The sequence below is a fragment of the Molothrus aeneus genome, chromosome 24, assembly GCF_037042795.1.
Source record: "Molothrus aeneus isolate 106 chromosome 24, BPBGC_Maene_1.0, whole genome shotgun sequence".
NCBI lineage: Eukaryota > Metazoa > Chordata > Aves > Passeriformes > Icteridae > Molothrus > Molothrus aeneus.
Window position 1 is genome coordinate 4825437 of NC_089669.1, and position 19010 is coordinate 4844446.

The window sequence follows — 19010 nt, forward strand, 5'->3', positions numbered from 1 at the left end:
AGGGGAGGGGGTGCCCGCAGCTGCCCGGGGGCTGCGGGGCAGGGCCGGGGGGCTGGTGGGTGTCTCCGGGAGCGGTGACTGAGCGAGGCGGTGCCAGGGCTGGGGGCGGATTTTTTGAGAAGAGCCTCAGCTCTTCAGAGCAGCGGCAGCCGCTGGAGGAGTTGGGCGGCTGTTGCTCCCTCTCCGCCCGGAGGAGGAGGAAGAGGAGGAAGAAGAGGCTTCGGCTGCCGCCTCTCGGATCCCCCCTCCCTCCCCCCTTTCCCCTTCCGCCCCACACCTTTATGGACGAGCGCCGGAGCTTGCTCTACTCTCCGGCCGCCTCCTCCGCCGGCCGGCAGCCGCGGGGCGGCTCCAGCAGCAGCCACCACAACCTGGGCTACACCGAGCAGCTGCCCCCCGCCGCCCCCCAGCCGGGCCCCGAGCAGCAGGAGGAAGAGGGCGAGGAAGGGGAGGAAGGCAGCATGACCGTGGTGGGAGGCGGCGGCGGCGGCGGCGGCGGAGACCCTTTGCTGGAGGAGCCCCAGCATCCCCCTGCGCTGCTCGGGGGGGAGCGCTACGATCAGCCCCCGGCGCCGGCCGTGCCCGCCGGGCAGCCCGCGGGCGCTGCGGAGCACGAGTGCTGCGAGCGCGTGGTGATCAACATCTCGGGGCTGCGCTTCGAGACCCAGCTCAAAACCCTGGCACAGTTCCCCGAGACGCTGCTGGGGGACCCCCGCAAGAGGATGCGTTACTTCGACCCCCTCCGCAATGAGTATTTTTTCGACCGTAACCGTCCCAGCTTTGACGCCATCCTCTACTACTACCAGTCGGGAGGGCGCATCCGGCGTCCCGTCAATGTCCCCATCGACATCTTCTCCGAGGAGATCCGCTTCTACCAGCTCGGGGAGGAGGCCATGGAGAAGTTTCGGGAGGATGAAGGTTTCATTCGGGAGGAGCAGCGGCCGCTTCCCGAGAAGGAGTTTCAGCGCCAGGTGTGGCTCCTCTTCGAGTACCCCGAGAGCTCTGGGCCGGCCCGAGGCATTGCCATTGTCTCTGTCCTGGTCATCCTTATCTCGATTGTCATCTTCTGTCTGGAGACCCTGCCTGAATTCAGGGATGACCATGATTATGAGGGAACTGGGGGGACCTTCGGGACAGGCGGTGGCCCTCTCCCACCTGATGTCTTCACCAACTCCTCATCCTCGCCTGCTTCCATGGTGTCATCCTTCACCGACCCTTTCTTTGTGGTAGAGACTTTGTGCATCATCTGGTTCTCCTTTGAGCTGCTGGTCCGTTTCTTTGCCTGCCCCAGCAAGGCCACCTTCTCCAAGAACATCATGAACATCATTGACATTGTGGCCATCATCCCCTACTTCATCACGCTGGGCACGGAGCTGGCTGAGCGGCAAGGCAATGGCCAGCAAGCCATGTCCTTGGCCATCCTCAGGGTCATCCGCCTCGTCAGGGTCTTCCGCATCTTCAAGCTCTCCCGGCACTCCAAGGGGCTGCAGATCCTGGGGCAGACCCTCAAGGCCAGCATGAGGGAGCTGGGCTTGCTCATCTTCTTCCTCTTCATCGGCGTCATCCTCTTCTCCAGCGCCGTTTACTTCGCGGAAGCCGATGACCCCAGCTCGGGGTTCAGTAGCATCCCCGACGCCTTCTGGTGGGCCGTGGTCACCATGACCACCGTGGGCTACGGGGACATGCACCCCATCACCATTGGGGGCAAGATCGTGGGGTCTCTGTGCGCCATCGCGGGGGTGCTGACCATCGCCCTGCCCGTGCCCGTCATCGTCTCCAATTTCAATTATTTCTACCACCGGGAGACGGAGGGTGAGGAGCAAGCCCAGTACATGCACGTCGGGAGCTGCCAGCACCTCTCGTCCAGCGAGGAGATGAAGAAGGCTCGCAGCAATTCCACCCTCAGCAAGTCCGAGTACATGGTGATTGAGGAAGGGGGGATCAACCACAGTGCATTCAAACAGGCTGCCTTTAAAGCAGGCAACTGCACAACAGCAAACAATCCCAACTGTGTGAACATCAAAAAGATCTTTACGGATGTTTAAAACAAACCCAAACCAAACGAACAGCAACAAAATCTGAGGATGCGGTGAAACGATACCAATAATAATAATAATACCAATAATAATGCAAAGTGACTGTGTGTCGGTGTTGTGTGGAACATGCACCATCGTCGGTCCTGTGTGTGCCCTCGTTTTTATACCTTTATTTTTTTAGATCCTTCCTTTCTAAAGATCCAAAAGTAAAAGGATTTAAAATTCTCTGAAGAAGAGGACAGCTAAAGGGTAAAGAGAAGGAGGATGAAGACAAGCCACACTCACTGTCAAGACAGGTGTTTGTTCTGCAACGTGTTGCAGGGCTGCTTTGCTTTTTGGGCTTTTGGGGAACCTCTTGCTTTGCTCCTGAATTTCCCCCTCTCTCCCTAAGGGCAGTGTGTAGCCTATCTCCCTTCCATCACATAAGATAACTTGTTGGATTAACAAACTCGGACTGGGTGGAGGAACGAGGAAAACATGAGGCAGATTATACTGGGAGGGGGCTGGGAGGAAATAACCATTTAATTCTGCAGAGAGTCTCTGTTACCACATCGTTAACTGATGCTTAATATTGAAACGTGTGATGTGCCATTACGGGCACATCCCAGATTTCCTTTTTCTCCCCATTAGATCGTTTATGAAATTCTAATCTGGTCAGAGACCGAGTGCAATCAATGCTGATTTAAATCGAAAAAAACCCAAAACCTCCCTAAGCCTTCATTTTCTATTCTGGATTCCCTTCCCCTGTAACCTGATGGAATTATTTCCTCCAATGTCAAATCTGCGGCCGTGCAGCGGGGATGTGTGCGGGAGGAGGGACACGAGAGGCAGCCTGGAATGTTGTCGGGAGCCGCCGGTGTCGGCACGGAGCGGGATCCACGACGGGCTCCTCGCTGTGCCTGGGAGCCTCCAACCCGCCCAGCCGGAGACAAAGGGATGTTTCCCCCTCGTTTTGCAATGCCTTTGGAGGAGATGCAGCCGCTTATCACCAGGAGATTAAAGTGGCGAACACGCCTTCCAGCGGAAGTCACTAATTCCGACCGGAGTGATGCAGTTGCCATGGCGACCATGGTTTCCTGGGAAACCCCCAAAGGTTGTCATGGCATCCCTTCTCCCATCCCCCTCGGTCCTTGCTCTTCCCGCAAAAAGCCTTTCCAGATGGTTCCAGCTCCTCCATCCCACAAGACATCGTGGCTCTGCACCCCCCTCCTGGTTCCTGTCCTGCTGCTCCTCCCGTGTGCCCAACAAAGCATCCACAGGCAACAAGCGCCCCCAGATCCACCTGTCCCTCACTTGGGCACTGAAATCTGGGCATGGAGGTCCATCCTGCTCCACCGAGAACCACCCCAAACCCAGTGGGAGCTGGCACCGAGCAAGCTTGGCCGGGGAACCTCGGCAGCTTTGTGAAACAAGGGGGACAGTAAAAAAATCAGGATTGAAAAATAACCAAAAAATCCCTCTGGGAAAAATCACCGGCTTCATCTTCACATGTATGCCAGGGGCCATGGGACATCTGACGGGATCAGGTGAGCTCTGCACGCAATGGAGTCATAGTGTTGGGTTTTTTTTGGACCAATGCTTTCCACTGCTTACTTTTATTCTCCAGCTTATCCTGCCGCTCTCGGGTATTTTTATACACGTTAGATAAAGTGGGATCACATCCTAGAGCTCCTCTGATTGTATTTGCTTTTTAGTGCTGTGGGAGGAGGAAAACCCTGCTGCTTCTCTGCAGCTGGATTGCTTCACTTCTGTGCTAAAAAGGTGATTTCAGTGGTTTAGTGCTCCCATCCAGCCCCTGACACTGACACAGGCCAAAAGCAGCTTGGCCTCAAGAGCTTTGGCTGCAGCTCTGCTCAGTTTTGCTGGATTTTGGGTTTAAAAAAAGCCAAATTCCTCTGAGGTAGCACATGGAACAGGCAGGCTGTTAAATACCTACAGCAAAGAGAAATTTGGCCCCAACCTGTGAAGTCCCAGGGCTGTGGAGAGGGGGGCCTTGTCCTGAGAGATCCTGGCCATGCCAAAATTGCAGTTTAGCTGGGATTTTTCCCAGACTCAGCAGGATCTAGATGGTTTGCAGCACCCTCCCTTAGCCACAGTCAATGAACCAAAGGAAAACATCAGAGCCCCTCCTTGGCTGCTGGGGTGTGATGGTTTTATTTGAGCTACCAGAGTTTTCATCAGCTGAGGGTCCAAGAGATGATCTTTAGTAGGGAGGTGCTCTGGAACATCATGGGAAGTTACAAACCTGAGATTCCTTGTCCAGAGTAACTGGGGTTCCTTGTCTGGGATAACTGGGAATACCTCAGTGTGCCTTTTCCCCGGGCTGCCAGTGGGCTGAAATGTCATTTCTGCCTACAAGCTCTCACTTTTTACTCCTATTCTCTTTCATTGTTATTAAATTTTATTGTTATTAAAGCTTTCCCACATGCCTGTTCCTAAAAGGAGGGTCTGAGTTTAAGAGCAGTGGAAACATGGCACTCAGGAGAGTTTGCAGAAGGGTTCTGGGTTGGTGATTTCCCCGTGGCAGCTGCACAGGGTAGGGAAACCACAGGTTCTTGAAATGGCACAGAACGATTTTCAGTTTCTCTGTCATCTAAAATGAGCAGAGCCCTTGCAGGCTGTTGGTTTGTTTTCCTGACTCCTCCCTGCCTGATTTTGTAGGAGCAGAGTAGTTTAAAAGGGATTTTATTGACAGCAAAAGATGCTTTATGGGAGAGGTGACAAGGAAACCTCTTCACCCATTGGGATAAAAGGCAATTTGGCTCTGGTAAAATTCCAGAATGGTTTGGGTGGGAAGAGACCTTAAGGATCATCCAGTCCCACCCCTGCCATGGCAGGGACACCTCCCACTGTCCCAGGCTGCTCCAAGCTCTGTCCAACCTGGCCTTGGGCACTGCCAGGGATCCAGGGGCAGCCACAGCTGCTCTGGGCAAACAATATCTGACCTAAATCTCCCCTTTTTCACATTCAGAAAAATACTTTTCAGTACTGAGTGGTATCACTGAAAGACAAAAATTCACTGCTTCTGTCTTTTAGATACACCCCCAAAGGTGGAAGTGGAAAACTGGGGATATCCTTTGGATGTTCTGCCCTCTCTGCATCCTCTCTCTGCTGTCTCATGGGTGCCATTCAGTGAGAGAAACTGAGCCACCTGAGCCACCTGCTCTAGTGGAAGGTGTCCCATGGCAGGGAGCTGGGACTGGATGATCTCTAAGATCCATTCCAACCCAAACCATTCGGTGACTCTGAGAAATGCCTTCTGTTCTGTGGTCTGACAGCTCCTCTGGCGCTGGCTGCTGCACGTGTTGTGCCAGGAATTGGAGAGATCCCTGAACCCCTGGGCTCTCCACAGCCAGCTGCTGTTGAAGTGGCTCTGCTCTCCTGCCCCATTAGGACAAGGCAGCGTTTCAGCAGCCACTGGGGATTCCAGAGGAGCCTGGGCTGCGTTGGGCTGGCCTGTCCCTAATGTGCTTAGAGGGGCAGCATTAGGGGATTAGCATCATCGTGAGGCAAAGGGCTCGCCCAGACCCGGCTGATTACATTAAATGGAGGAAAGGGTCTTACCACAGGCTCTGCTGATGCTGCCCAGCATCCCAAGAGCAGGGGAGCAGGGTCCCCACAGCTCTGGGCAATCCCTGGTCTCCACAGCCATGTCCCTTTGTGCTGTCACCTGAGAGACACAGTGACACTGAAGGATGGGAGTGAGGGGGGAAGAGGCAGCTCCCACCCCTGGTGCCTTCAGTTTATCACAGAGTCACAGAAAGGTTGGGGTGGAAAACAACCTTAAAGAACATCTTGTTCCAACCCCCACAGAGGGGCACTGGTGCTGCAGAGCCTTGTACCTCCTGTTTTCTCTTTCACACACTGCTGTCAGTCTCCCTTTCCCTCTGCCTGTATTTTAGGACCTGTTCCCCTGTTTCCAGTCTCCCTTTCCCTCTGCCTGTATTTTAGGATCTAATCCCCTGTTTCCAGTCTCCCTTTCCCTCTGCCTGTATTTTAGGACCTGTTCCCCTGTTTCCAGTCTCAGTTTCCCTCTGCCTGTATTTTAGGACCTGTTCCCCTGTTTCCAGTCTCAGTTTCCCTCTGCCTGTATTTTAGGATCTAATCCCCTGTTTCCAGTCTCCCTTTCCCTCTGCCTGTATTTTAGGATCTGTTCCCCTGTTCCCCGTCTCCCTTTCTCTCTGCCTGTATTTTAGGATCTGTTCCCCTGTTTCCAGTCTCCCTTTCCCTCTGCCTGTATTTTAGGACCTGTTCCCCTGTTTCAGCCCTGGATGCCTCCTTGAAACACATCCTTGGTGCTGGAGGGTGCAGCAGCCATAACCTGGCCCCTCCACTTGGTGCTTTGACACCATCACCTTTTTCTCCTGCTTCTTTGCCCTCTTTTTTTTTGTGTGTTTTCAGGCCTGAGCTCCTCCAAAAGGTTCTGTTGTTCTCCAGCACAATAGATGCCCTTCGGGTGCCTGGGGTATCCATCCCACCCCACGTGTGGACACAGACAAGGGCTGCAGATATCTCTTTCCTCCGGGAGGGTTAAATTTCCTCCCAGGCAATTGTTCCTGCTCCATGCCTTGACAAAAGAAGTCGGTTTTGTTTTTAATCCCCAGTTTATGGACAATTAAGCAGCGGCAAAGGGCAGACAAGCGCTTTCCCCGGCAGAATGGAAGGAGCCAGCCTGGGTCATTGCTCCGAAGTGGTCTCTACTGCAGGGATGTACACAAGGAAAGGGTGTTTGGCAGTGCTTGGCTTGTACGGGGAGCGTTGTGTGTAAAATCCGTTTAATTGTGTAGTTTGGAGCCCTCTCCTGCCAAGCTTTTAAAATATGCATATCTTGGTGCGAGCACACGGAGGCTCCACCGCCGCCCGAGGGAAGCAGGGCTTGGCTTTCCCTGCTTTTAAATGCTTCAGCAAACGATCTCTGGGCAGGCTGCAAAGCTGGCAGTGCAAACAGGCAAATAGGGTTTAACTGTGCCTTATCTTGCCCTTCAGTCTCAGTTCTGTGTGTACCTGGCAGGAGAGCTCAGTGTCCCAGCATCCTCCTACAAGGGCAGTCATATGAGGGACTTGTTTCCCAGGGAGCAGGGAAATAAGGGATTTCTGGATATTATATGATCTTTGTCACAGATTATCTTTAAGGTCCCTTCCAACCCAAAGCATTTGATGATTTGATGGTCACAGGGTGCTCTGGGCAGGGCCATATCCTTGGAATTCTCACTCCTCTGGAGCTGCTGCTGCTCCCCTGCACCCTCCCTGCTCTGGGTCCCTTGGCTGGGCTTTGGGGTGTTGTTCAGCTGGAGGATGTGTTAAGGGTGAGATGTTGGTGCCTTTCCCCATTTCCCTGGGTGCTGTTTGCAAGGCTGAGTCCAGGCAATCCTGATGGGTGCAAGGTGGCATCAGCCCTGTCCCTGTGCCAGAGGTGAGAGGTGGGCACTGAGCACGGAGGGCTGGAGCTCTGTGCTTCTTTTGCTGGAAACAGACCTGGGCACGTGGCCATCACCACTGTGAGGAGGACACTTGGGGGTTGTTTTGGATGCCCTGAGGAGCCTCATCCGAGCTGGGAATCGCTTGTCCAGCAGTGGAGGGTGTTTGACCCATTTCAGGAGGTTCCTTAGGTCAGAAATGAGACTGGCACCAGGAGGAGCATCCAGTCCCAGCTGTGCCTTAGGGCAGAGCCATCCCCCAGCAGGGACACATTCACTGCCTGGGGATCCCTGCAGAGGGTCCCAGCCCCAGGGGATCCCTGCAGAGCAGCCCCAGCTCCATCTCCAGGCCCCTCCCAGCTCTTCCTCATGGTGAACCTCTGCTGTGGTTGAGCCTGGGATGCCATGGAGAGCTCTCGCTCCATGCTTGGCACAGGCTGGTGGGTGATGCTGTCCCTGTCCCAGGGCTGTTTGTCCCCTCGTGTTGGCTGCTCCCTGCTGGGAAGGTGTCAAAGCTCCTGCTCTTTGTCACTCAGCGAATCCCAGTTTGTGCTCCTGAAAACCATCCCATGTGTGGAAGAGCTGGAGCCCTTCTATCCCCGATTCTGGCAAAACTCACCACAAACATAAACCCCGTGAGCCTCTCTGTGCTTTTCCTTCCACGATTAACGTGCTGCTCTGACACCCACAGGGCTCAGGGTCTGTCTGTGTCTCATCAGGGTCTGTCTGTGTCTCATCACCGCTCAGAGCCTGAATTTTCAGTGCTGAGGGTGCTCGGCAGCAGGGCAGGGAATCCTCCCCGCATGAGCATCCCCGCAGGGCACCGTCACTTTGCTCCTCCTTATCAACCAAGACACGCTCAAATCAATTCGAACATGTCTCCCATCTCCTTCAGCTTCTCACTGGAGCCAGGAGGAGCTGGAATTCTCCCCCCTGATCGCTGCTTTTCCGTGCTCAGGGCGGGAGCAGCCGTTCCCTGCTGGCTCCGTGCACTCATCGTGAGAGCCCCGGCTCAGCCGCACCGACGGCAGCAGGCGCTGCTGGGTTTGTTTAGGAATGATTCATTTCCTTCAGACTTGTGATTCCGATGCTTTTCTGAGCGTGCTGGAGCTCTGCTGCTTTGCTCCAGTGGTTGCATTTCATTTTTAGCATCTCTGAACACGCTGGCTGGGCGGGCTGGGGTGGGATGTGTGTGGAAGATGAGCCCGTGGCCCCCTCTGCTCACCCCAACAAGGCTGCAAAGTGCAGTCAGCTTTATTTTGAGGCTGGCCAGCCCAGCTGCTTTGCTTTGCTCCCTCCAAAGCACAACAACATCTTCCCTGCATCCTCATCATCCTCGCATCCTCGTTATCCCTGCGGCTTCATTCCCACATGGAGGACAGGGGATGAAAATCCTTTGTGGTTTTCTCACGGTTTGCTCAGTGCTGGCAGCAGGATCGGGGCTTGCAGCAGGGTCTGTGCTTGGGGCGTTGCTCCACGGGAAGCTGAAGGCTGGGAGGGAGGATGGAGGGGATGAGCACACACTTTGCAAAGTGTTTTCTGCGTTTGCAGAGGGCTCCGTTTGCTCTTGGGCCCCTTGGTGCCAGGAAGGAGCTGTGCACAGAGCGGGCAGGGGGTGATGCTGGCACCTGCAGGAGGTTTGGGTTGGTGCTCCAGGGAAATGTGTCCCTGCTCCCTCTGTGAGCTCTGTGGGATTTGCTCCCTGGGCTCCTCTGTGCCTCAGTTTCCCCACCTGTAAATGGCCCCAAGCAGCTTCAGGAGGTGTTTGCAATGAAACTCCTGGGGAAGGAAGAGGCAGCTTTGAAACATGGAGCAAGGAGTGAGGACTCCTCCAAAGGTTTTATGGGATTCAGCTTTCTTGAGGCTGAAAAAGCCTGCAGACCCTGCCCTGGGTACCCCAATAATCCCGGTTATTTCCCTTGGCTGGAGGGAAGCCTGAGGTTTCACACAGCCTCCCAAGCTGCCAGCTCTGCCTTCAGCTCCCCATCAATATCCTCCTCTCCTGTGATTTCTTCACTCTGCATCTTCCCTTTCCCACCCTTCTGGCCCATTTCTCCTGAAAGCTCTGTGAATTTAGGGTTGAGAGCCCTCTTCTCCCTCCTTGCTGGTCCCTGCTCGGAGCTGCCCCTGTGTCTCTGGAACAATTTAACCTCACACCTTTGCATTGTGTCAGGAACCAGACATAAGAAATTTGGGCTTAGAAATGGCCCTGGCTGCTGGGATTTTGAGTTTTCAGTAGGGATGAGGAAGGAGTTGCTGTGACCTGGTTGTAGCATTGAAGGTTTGAGGGCTTCTCTACCTCTGTCTGTGCCTCAGTGGGTGCAGGTGCCTGAATGATATTCCACACTTTAAATCCCTCAGAATTAAGGCAGGCAATCTTCTTTCTGCAGCATCAGAAACAAGCTTGGGCTGTTCTCTCCCAGGGCTGGACATTTTCAGGGATGTGTCTCCCATCCTGGTTGCAAGATGCTCTGAGAAAGCACAGGGAGGAGTGAGTGGGGAATGGCACCTGGGTCCAGCTGGGTTCCTCACCTGGGACATCTCCTGGGAATTTTGCTTTATTGCTCAATTTTCTTGTCCATCAGCCATGCAATTCCCTTGGAGGAGGGCATTACACAAGCACCTTTATCAGCCAAGTCTGGGACTTAGTCAGAGATATCAGTTAATTTGATAAGATCTGTTTTCTCAACAGAAAACCTGTGTTGATTGGCATCAATTAAATCTTCCTCTTTGATTCTGTATTAAGACTCTCAGCCATTTCATCACATTGTTTGGGATCTGTGACAGATGGCCAGACACATCATTTTTGCAGGTCACTTTGTTTATCCCTTAAAAAGCTGTCCCAAACAGGAGCTGTTTTCCAGTGCTCTGGAAGGACTCAGGAGATGCTCAGTACTTGCACTCCCAGGAGCTGCTTTGCCAGCTCTGAGTGTTTAGATGGAAGTTGTTTGGCTCAGTCAATTTAAAAACATCTAATTTTTATGGCTGCTGTTTAATATCCTCTATTTCTCTTGGGATGGAGAGGATTTCCTCACTCCTGAAGACATCTGGATCCCTTCAGGAGCTGGAGCAGTGATAGCTCCTGAATGATCCTGACTTCTCACTCCCACTCACTGGATCCAGAGAAATAACACCATTGTTAGGCTGAGGGTTTGGCATTTCTTTCTTCCCTGGCAAGGATACAGCTTGGATAGGCTCCAGGTACCCCAAGCACTGGATTATTTGCCTGGTGGGAATTAAAATTGTTATTTAATACCCTGGGGTACCCCAAAGCACTGCATTATTTGCCTGGTGGGAATTAAAATTGTTCCTTACCACTTCATCTGCAGAGTCCCCACTCCACCACCACCTTCTTGCCCAGTGCCATTTCCTGGGCTGAAGGTTCTGTTTGGGTCTAAGTTGTGTATTTATTTATTAATTTATTCACTGAGTGTGTAATGCTCCAGTGATCCTTGAGGATCCTGGCAGTTTGGAGCCCTTGCTGGCTGCCAGGTGGGAGGGGTTTAATCCCCCAGCAAACCCAGTGCAATAAAGCAGAAAGCCCTGTTAGCTTTCAGCCAGGAATGGCCCTGCTGGCACTTCAGGATAAGCTGGTGCTTGAGCAACTGCCTGGGATCCTTGCTCAGAGCACTGAGCCCCTCTGGAAGCTCATTTCCCCGTGCTGCACTGCCTCACAAGGGGATCTTTGCTGCTGCCAGGGATTCCCACCTCTTTCCTTTCTCTGATGGATTTTAGCATCCCTGTGGCACCATTCCTACATCCCCACATCCTCATCATCCCTGCAGATGCATCCTCAGCATCCCTATATCATCATCATCATCATCATCATCATCCCTGTATCCTCATCACTCCTGCAACTTCATCTCTGCAATTTCATCATAGCTTCATCCTCATCATCCCTGCAGATGCATCCTCAGCATCCCTGTATCATCACCATCATCATCCTTGCATCCTCATCCCCCCTGCAACTTCATCTCTGCAATTTCATCATAGCTGCAGCATCATCATCCCTGCATCCTCATCATCCCTGCAACTCCATCATAGCTACATCTTCATCATCCCTGCTACTTCAGCCCTGCAACATCACCATCCCTACATCCTCATCATCCCTGTAAATGCATGCTCATCAACCCTGCAATCCCTGCATCCTCATTATCCCTACAACTTCATCCCTGTAACTTCATCTGCAATTTCATCACAGCTGCAACATCATTCTCCCTTGCAGCCTTATCAGCCCTGCAACATCATCAGCCCTGCATCCCCATTGTCCCTGCAACATCTTCGCTGCATCCTCATCATCCCTGCATCCTCGTTATCCCTGCAACTTCATTCCCACATCCTCATTATTGCTGCAGCTTCATCTCTGCAACATCTCCATCCCTGCATCCTGATGCCTGCAGCATCCAGAGGGAGGGTCTCTCCCTCCTCAGTGCATGGATCCCACCTGGCAATCTCCATCCTGCCTCTCCCTTTGGGGAAAACAGGCTGATTTTCGGGGCTGAGCTGGGACCAGGCAGGTCCTGGTGCCTTGGGCTGGGCTCTGGGCTGTGACTGCAGCTCCTCCCAAACTTCCCCTCATCACCAGCTGCTGATGAAGGACCCAGCTCAGACAATCTGACCTGGGCAGCTGGGATGCTGCAGTTGCCATGGTGTGAAGTAAGGCAGAACATGGACCTTTTGGAAGATGAGAGGGTTAAAAACAGTTGCCTGAAATTTCTAGAAATTTTAGTGTCTCAAAGACAGAGCAGAGCATCTCCCTGTATAAGTCAGTCCCTTGAGTGTTGTGCAATTCTGGCACTACAGAATTTGGGGGAGTTTTTGAGCCCTTTTCTGGACACCCCCATCCCCACATCAAAATGGAATTTTGGGGTTGTGCTCTGTGAGTGACTCCACAGTCCAAGCTCTGGGAGTGGGATCAGCCCTGGCTCCTCCCAGCACCTGGACTGGATTTATAAAATCAACCAGTTGCTCAATATCTCATGAATTACATCAGCTCAGAACAAACTCAACTTGATTAAGATAAAAACATGAGGAAAACCCACTTGGCACTAATTATTCTGGGTTTGGAACTTGCCGTTAATGTGAGATAACAGTTAATAACAAGAAAAAATTTAATGAATCTTTTTCCTATCTTTAGCTCACTTTAGACTGTGTGGCATCTAGTCCATTAAAGAATTTAATTAGAAAATTTTCATTTCTCCTTTGTGGGAAATGGAGTTGGGAATTTGTCAGAGGGGAACCAATGTGCAACTTCTCTTCCACTTTATTTGCAAAAAAAGGAACCTGTTCTTGTTTTCCAAAGCAGGCTGTGCATAAAAGTGGTTCTTTGCTTTGCCCAACAGATCACAGAAGAAGTTTTGAAATGAAGACCTTCAGGACTGTGTTGAGAAGTAAAACATCTCCAAGGAAATGACAAATATCCCAAACATCCCCAACATCCCAACATCCCAACACGGTGACCGACGCTGCCGTGGACCCCACTGACAGAGGGCCTGTCCTCCCCAGCTAAACCCAGTCCATATTTCATATATATGTATTTATATATGGAATATTCCCCACTTTATCTGTGTTTTCTAACAAGTGCTTTATGTGGAAGGGAACATCTTTGGAGCCAGATTATCTTCAACTCATGTGCAATATAACAGGACTGAGCAAAGCCAGGAGAAAGGAGGAGGAGAGGTGGAAGTCACTTGGACATAATTTCAGTATTTTTTAATATTGTTTAAAAAAAAATCTCTTGAAAGATGAAGCAACCAGAAAGGAAATGTTAAGCAGAGCTGCTGAAACTCAGTCCAAGTGTTTTCTTGGGGTGGGAGGGAGTGGGGGGAAATTTGGTTGCTGTCGCTGTTCCCTGGCGAAGGCCACGGGCTGTTCTCAGCTCTTTGAGAATCATTCCTGTTCCATTTTTCTCACTTTCCTGGAAATGCCCTTTATAAGTAGCTCTGTACTGTACCAAAGGCTGTGATTTACTTTAAGTCCTTATTTAGAAAGAAACATCTCTGCTGGTGCTGAGGAAAAGGGTGTCGAACAGTTGTGCCTTGCTATCAGGATCGCTCCACAAAAAACTATGAAAAATTGAATTTCCAGGGTAGAAAAGGTCTAAAAACCCAATTCTTGGCTGACCATGCTCCTACTTCCTTTCATGAGAGCCTCTCTGCCTTTGTCTGCACTTCCACAGTACCCCAGTCTTGTGGGAATTTTGTAGTGTTGCCTTGCTAATTCTGTAATAATTGGGAATTCCATCCCTCCTTTTTCTGTTGCTATTTCATTTTGCACATTGAGGTTTTTGGTGGAAGGTTTAGAGCTGTGGGTTGCCCATACAGGGCTGGGAAGCTCTTAAAGCTGGGCTTTCTATAACCTCACTGTGTTTCCTAGGAGTGCACAGATCAATATTATCCTGATGCCACGAGATAAATGGTCTGCAAAGGGATAAATGATGTGCAAAGGGATAAATGACGTGCAAAGGGATAAATGCAAATGGCAGAGGGGTTGATGGTCTCTCCTGCTTCTGGCTTCTCCTTTTCCCCCTCCCCAGCTTCATCCACCTACTGATGCTGCCTCCATCCCAGCCTGGGGACTGAAACCCTCCCAGCTCAGCCTCCACCAGAGGAGCAGAGTGAAACTTGGAACAGCGTTGGATTTAAGGGTGAAAATTGATTTGGAGGGACTCAGATGAGCACAGGAACCTCTTTGTCTGCATTGCAATAATTCCCTGGGAATGGTTTGGGAATGTTAATTTGGACTGGACAGAACCAGGTGAGCTGGAGCTTCCTCTGAAGCAGAGGCTGCTCAAGGGGAGGTAACAGGAACCAAAATTATTCTGTGTGAAACAGACCTTTGAGCTGATGCTGCTGATTGTCTTTGGTGCCCAAGGACCAGCCTCAAGGTCCCCACCAGGTACCTGGAAGGCGGAGAAGGACCACTCTTCCAGAGGGAAGCACCAAAACCTGGATCCTTCCCCCAGTGGAGTTGTTTGCCCGCATTTCACCCAGAACACCCACAGGAGACACAGCCCCAGGGAGGATGCACTGAAAGCAACCCCTGGAAGGAAGGCTGGAAATAGGAAAACTTGGGAATGTACAAGGCAAAGCAGCCACCAGTCTGCACCACATTTCTTGCAGAAGAGCTTTGAAGACAAACAAGACCCCTGCACAAAAACTTCAGCTGAAATTTGGGTTGAGAAATTCCCTTAACACTGGGGAACGATTTGAGTCTTGCAAGGAACGCGTTGGCTTTGGTGAGGTTGTGTTTATTTTGTTTGTTTTATAAACACAGATAATTTCTTGGCTGGAATTCCTCCTCCTGCCACGGCAGGTGCACCTCTGGTGGTGGAGACCTTGTTCCTGGGCTTGGGGGCCCAAACACAGAAATCTCCAGGGCTCTGCACAGGTGCAGGTTGGGCAGAATGGCCTGAGAGGGTGAAAAGAAGCAAAAGTGTTAAACCCAGCAGTTTTAGTCAATTTAATCAGTTGGAGAATGAAGAGCAAATATGGATCTGGCTCTCAGTAGGACATTGCTCCTCTTGCATTTATTCCCAGCATGGAAGAAACCCCGTGGCTGAAGCTGTGGGTAAATGGAGGAGAAAGGGCTGGTGCTGCTGGCACCTGGATTTACCACGGCTTTAACAGCAGAGGGAGATTGGGATCGGGGACCAGGATGGCTGGAAGACCTCATGGAGCAGCTCCCTGAGCCCACAGAGAGGAGCAGGGGGTGCCAAGGCTGGGCAGGGATGCCGGGGAAGGTGAAACGAGGCGCGGTGTGAAATCGATGCGCTGCGAAAGCCGCCCGCGCAAATTACAGCTAATTAGAGCAGTGGCTCTCATTAACGTGGTTTGGCCGTGCCCTGCCCGGGGGGACAGCCTGAGAGGGAGCTTCTCCACGGGATCTTCCCATAAATTGTTCCTCCAAATCCCCGGGGCTGTGGCAGCGGCCGAGAGCTCAGCGTTTGTGCCCCTCTGGGTGTCCCTCCCCTGTCCCTGTCCCTGTCCCTGTCCCTGTCCCTGTCCCTGTCCCTGTCCCTGTCCCTGTCCCTGTGTGCCCTGCCTGTCCCACCCCAGCACTGAAATCAATTATTGCTCGGGCCATAAAATCTCAGAGACCTTAAACGACCCCTTTGAAAAGACCAGGGGAAGTCCCCGGTGTTTGGGGTGAGGGCTGGAATTCCCAAGTGCTCCTCCCCATCGCCATGGAGGGAGCTGCTGGCAGGCTGGGGGAGATGGAGCTGCCCTTTTTTGGGACATCTCACCACCCAAACCCCGCAGGAGCTGTGAAACACATTTGTTTGCAGTCTCCCTGCAGCGTGACAGGTTCTCAGTGTGCTCTTGAGCCTGCAAAGGAGAATGAACAAAGCTTTAGCAGCTCTGAAATCATCAGAGGCTGACCCCAAACCCACTTTTCCACAACCCCAAACCCACTTTTCCACGACCCCAAACCCACTTTTCCACCACCCTGGTGGGTTTGGGCTGCCAACAGCCAAACCCCCATGAAAGGAGGAGGACCCCAGGCTGCCCACACAGGTAAGGGCACACTAACAGGAGGAGAATTGATTTTCTGGATTGCAGCACAGACGTGGATCTTGGGAAGCCCTGGTCCCAAAGGTGTTATATTTAGTTTCTTTTGGAACATGATCTAGTAGCCCTTAAAATGGGGGATAGAATGTATCAGTACTAAAGTTATTTTTATTTTTCACCAGTGTTACAGAGAGCTTTTTTATGATGTGTGTGTGTGTGTGTGTAACATAATTATACCTCGTCTGTTTTCAGTAGCCACTTGTTACAGCATCTCTCTGTTAGGGCTCAAAACTGTATTTTGATTATTAAAGTGGTGGGAAAACCCATCCCCACCTCCCAACCATCTCACACTGATGACAATCTTGCCAAATTCCACCTCTCCTCGGTGTTGTACGTTCTGTCGCTCCGTGCTCTCGGGTTCCTCGTGCTTGGTCGCTGAGCCAGCTGGGTGTTCATGTGCTTTTCCACAATAATTGAGAGTTTGATAGTCTCTGCCTGTCAGTCCAGTGTATTGATCTGTGTTGCCACCACCCTGAGCCCAGCCTGGTGTGTGTTGCAGATAACCATCGTGGCAGGGCTGCGCTTGGCAAGGGAAGACAAATTAAAAATGTATCCAGTCGATTAAAAAAAAAACAAAAAAAAAAAAAAGGAAAAAAGGCAGCGATTTAATGATGGCTGACATCAAGAGAAGATCCAAAAAATAGCGTGCTTTGATTCCCATAATCATCCCAAGGCAGGCTGCTCATCTTTATTCATAGCCCTTCAAAGCCGCGCTCCCAGATGCCGGAGCAGCTCGGAGCTGTCGTGCTCAGACGGGGCTCTTTAGACTCTGAACACGCACCAAACCCTTCTCCTTTTAATTTTAGGGTGCAATTAAAGTGATGAGAGCTCTGCTGTTGGCTCTGTGCTGGCACAGAGGCAGGAAAAGAGGATCTGGGGAGCTGGGCTGGTGTGGGGTCACGTAAAGCCGCTTCTTTTAATGACATGTTTTAAGCTGGTTTAAGAAGGCAGCAAAATTAGAAAGCAAAAGATCTCCAAAAGTGTTTCAGGACACTACAAAGGTTCAGGGGACACAGCACAGGGACAGGGCTTAGCAGTGAGGCTGGAATGGGTTGTTGGAGGCAGTGAGGGAATACTGGGAAGCTGCTCTGCCCTGCTGGATTTGGGGGAAAAGTCAGGATTTGCTGAGGGTGCCGCGTCCCTGGCAGTGTCCAAGGCCAGGCTGGATGGAGCTTGGAGCAGTCTGGGATGGTGGAAGGTGTCCCTGCCCATGGAAACAGGATGAGCTGTCCCTTCCAGCCCGAAGCACTTTGCGATTCTGTTAATTTGTGATTCTGTAATTCCTGCAGTCCCATCCCAGCCTCCAGCCCCTTTCCACAGGCAAACCCCTGCAGGACTGACATCTCAGAATCCAGCCTCCAGCATGCTGGAGGCTTCATTACCTCACACACTCGGGTGTTTTTTGAGCCAGCTGTTCAAATGCTGTTATTGCTACTGAATCCTTTTAAAATTAAGGAATTTCTGAGATGGAGTTTTTCTTCCCTGAGTGCTCCCCTCTCTCCTGCATTGCACAATCCAGCTAGAAGTCTGTGTCTCAGCCTGAGATTAAAGCCAAGTAGCAACTCTGGGTGAATTAAATTACACATTCTAATCCCCATATTTTCCACCAGCCTCTGATACAGGTAAATTATGTTTCTTTTTCCCATTTTTCCTGCTTGGTCCACAATGATGTCATCAGTGCACCTGTAAAGGGAATGGCCTGAGATTGTTCTGACTGGTGGTGTCCATATCACAGCTCTGACCACTGCAAGGCCAGGCACTGCTGCTGGGGTTTAAATGCATCATTCCTATTCCAGAGGATGATTTCACAGCAGGAAAATTTGCCTGGCAACACCCAAGTCATGGATAGAGCTGGAATTGTGAATCAAGAGGTATTAAGGGAAATGTAGCCAGGAAGTGCCTGAAATATTGGAATTTTAATGTAAAACGTGTGCTGGCTGCCACATCCCCTGTGGTGCCATTGGTGCACTGAAATTAGACCTGGTCATCCCAAGTGCTCAGGTCTTGCAGGAAAATCCCCCTCACTGCTGGAGGAAAGGGACTCCATGGCTGAATTTGGCACCTTGCAAGGAGAACAGGCTCTTAATTCATCACCTCAGACCCCAAAAGGTGGCAAAAGGGAGGTTTTGCATCATCCTCCAGCACAGCAGCAGCTCTCGATTTCCCATCCTTTACTATGCAACTGATTTTCATGGAATCTTCCCAGGATGGAGATGGCTGGATATAGTTTTGACTTTGCTTTCCTTCCTTCACATGTGCAAGTGGGTAATGCAGAAATGTTTCCATGACTGTCTCACCTGGGCCGTGCACTGGGTCTGTGAGCAGTGAAATGTTGGGAAATTCTGTGTGAATCTGAACTTGTCTGTATAAATCTTGACTAATCAGTGCCACAGGAGCGATGCAATTTTGAACTGGAGATGTTAATGCAGTCTTGTTACTCTGAGTTAATTTAAAATTCTGGTTTTTCCAGTGAGCTGTGTTGCAACTGTTTAAAACTTGTTTTTTTATACCAGTCTGATGCTAAAACCAGCTGCTGCATCCCCTTGTCCTGGTGACTCCACCATGGTGTGGGCCTTGTGTTCAGTTTCTGGTTAAAAAAAAAAGTGATTTTTTTTTCAGTTGCGTGATTTTTTTACCTGATGCTGAATTTATTTTTAATTTTTTTTTTCTCATTAGAACTTGAAACTGTTCTTTCATACACAAAGTTCAATAAAACAGCTGAACTGCAGCGTGTGGTCTTTGATACTGAAGGGGGTGAAGAGGAGATGTTGGGATGTGTGAGGATGAAGTTTGAGGAGTGTCCCCTAATGTCAACTCATTTTTCAGGATTAAATAATCTGAAATTTAATGCCATTCACAGGAATCAAATTCACCCTGCTTGAGAAATAAAATCCTGGGGTAAAACCTGCACATTTCCAGCGTCCCACCCAGCCACCTGGACTGAGGAAGCTCCAGGCAAACCCTTAAAATTTTGATGATGTGTCACA

General features: G+C 51.1%; 1 protein-coding gene across 1 annotated transcript; it reads left to right on the plus strand.

Moving 5' to 3' along the window:
• Nucleotides 1–251: 251 nt before the first annotated feature.
• KCNA3 (potassium voltage-gated channel subfamily A member 3) lies at nucleotides 252–18751 on the plus strand. The gene is made up of 2 exons (XM_066565071.1): nucleotides 252–3562; nucleotides 12796–18751. Exon 1 carries the CDS (start codon nucleotides 282–284, stop codon nucleotides 2043–2045), a length of 1764 nt encoding a protein of 587 aa, XP_066421168.1. The 5' UTR covers nucleotides 252–281; the 3' UTR covers nucleotides 2046–3562; nucleotides 12796–18751.
• Nucleotides 18752–19010: the final 259 nt, after the last annotated feature.

What these genes read in the sequence shown, in the direction of transcription:
- KCNA3 (XM_066565071.1), top strand. Translation starts at nt 282, where the DNA reads ATGGACGAGCGCCGGAGCTTGCTCTACTCTCCGGCCGCCTCCTCCGCC.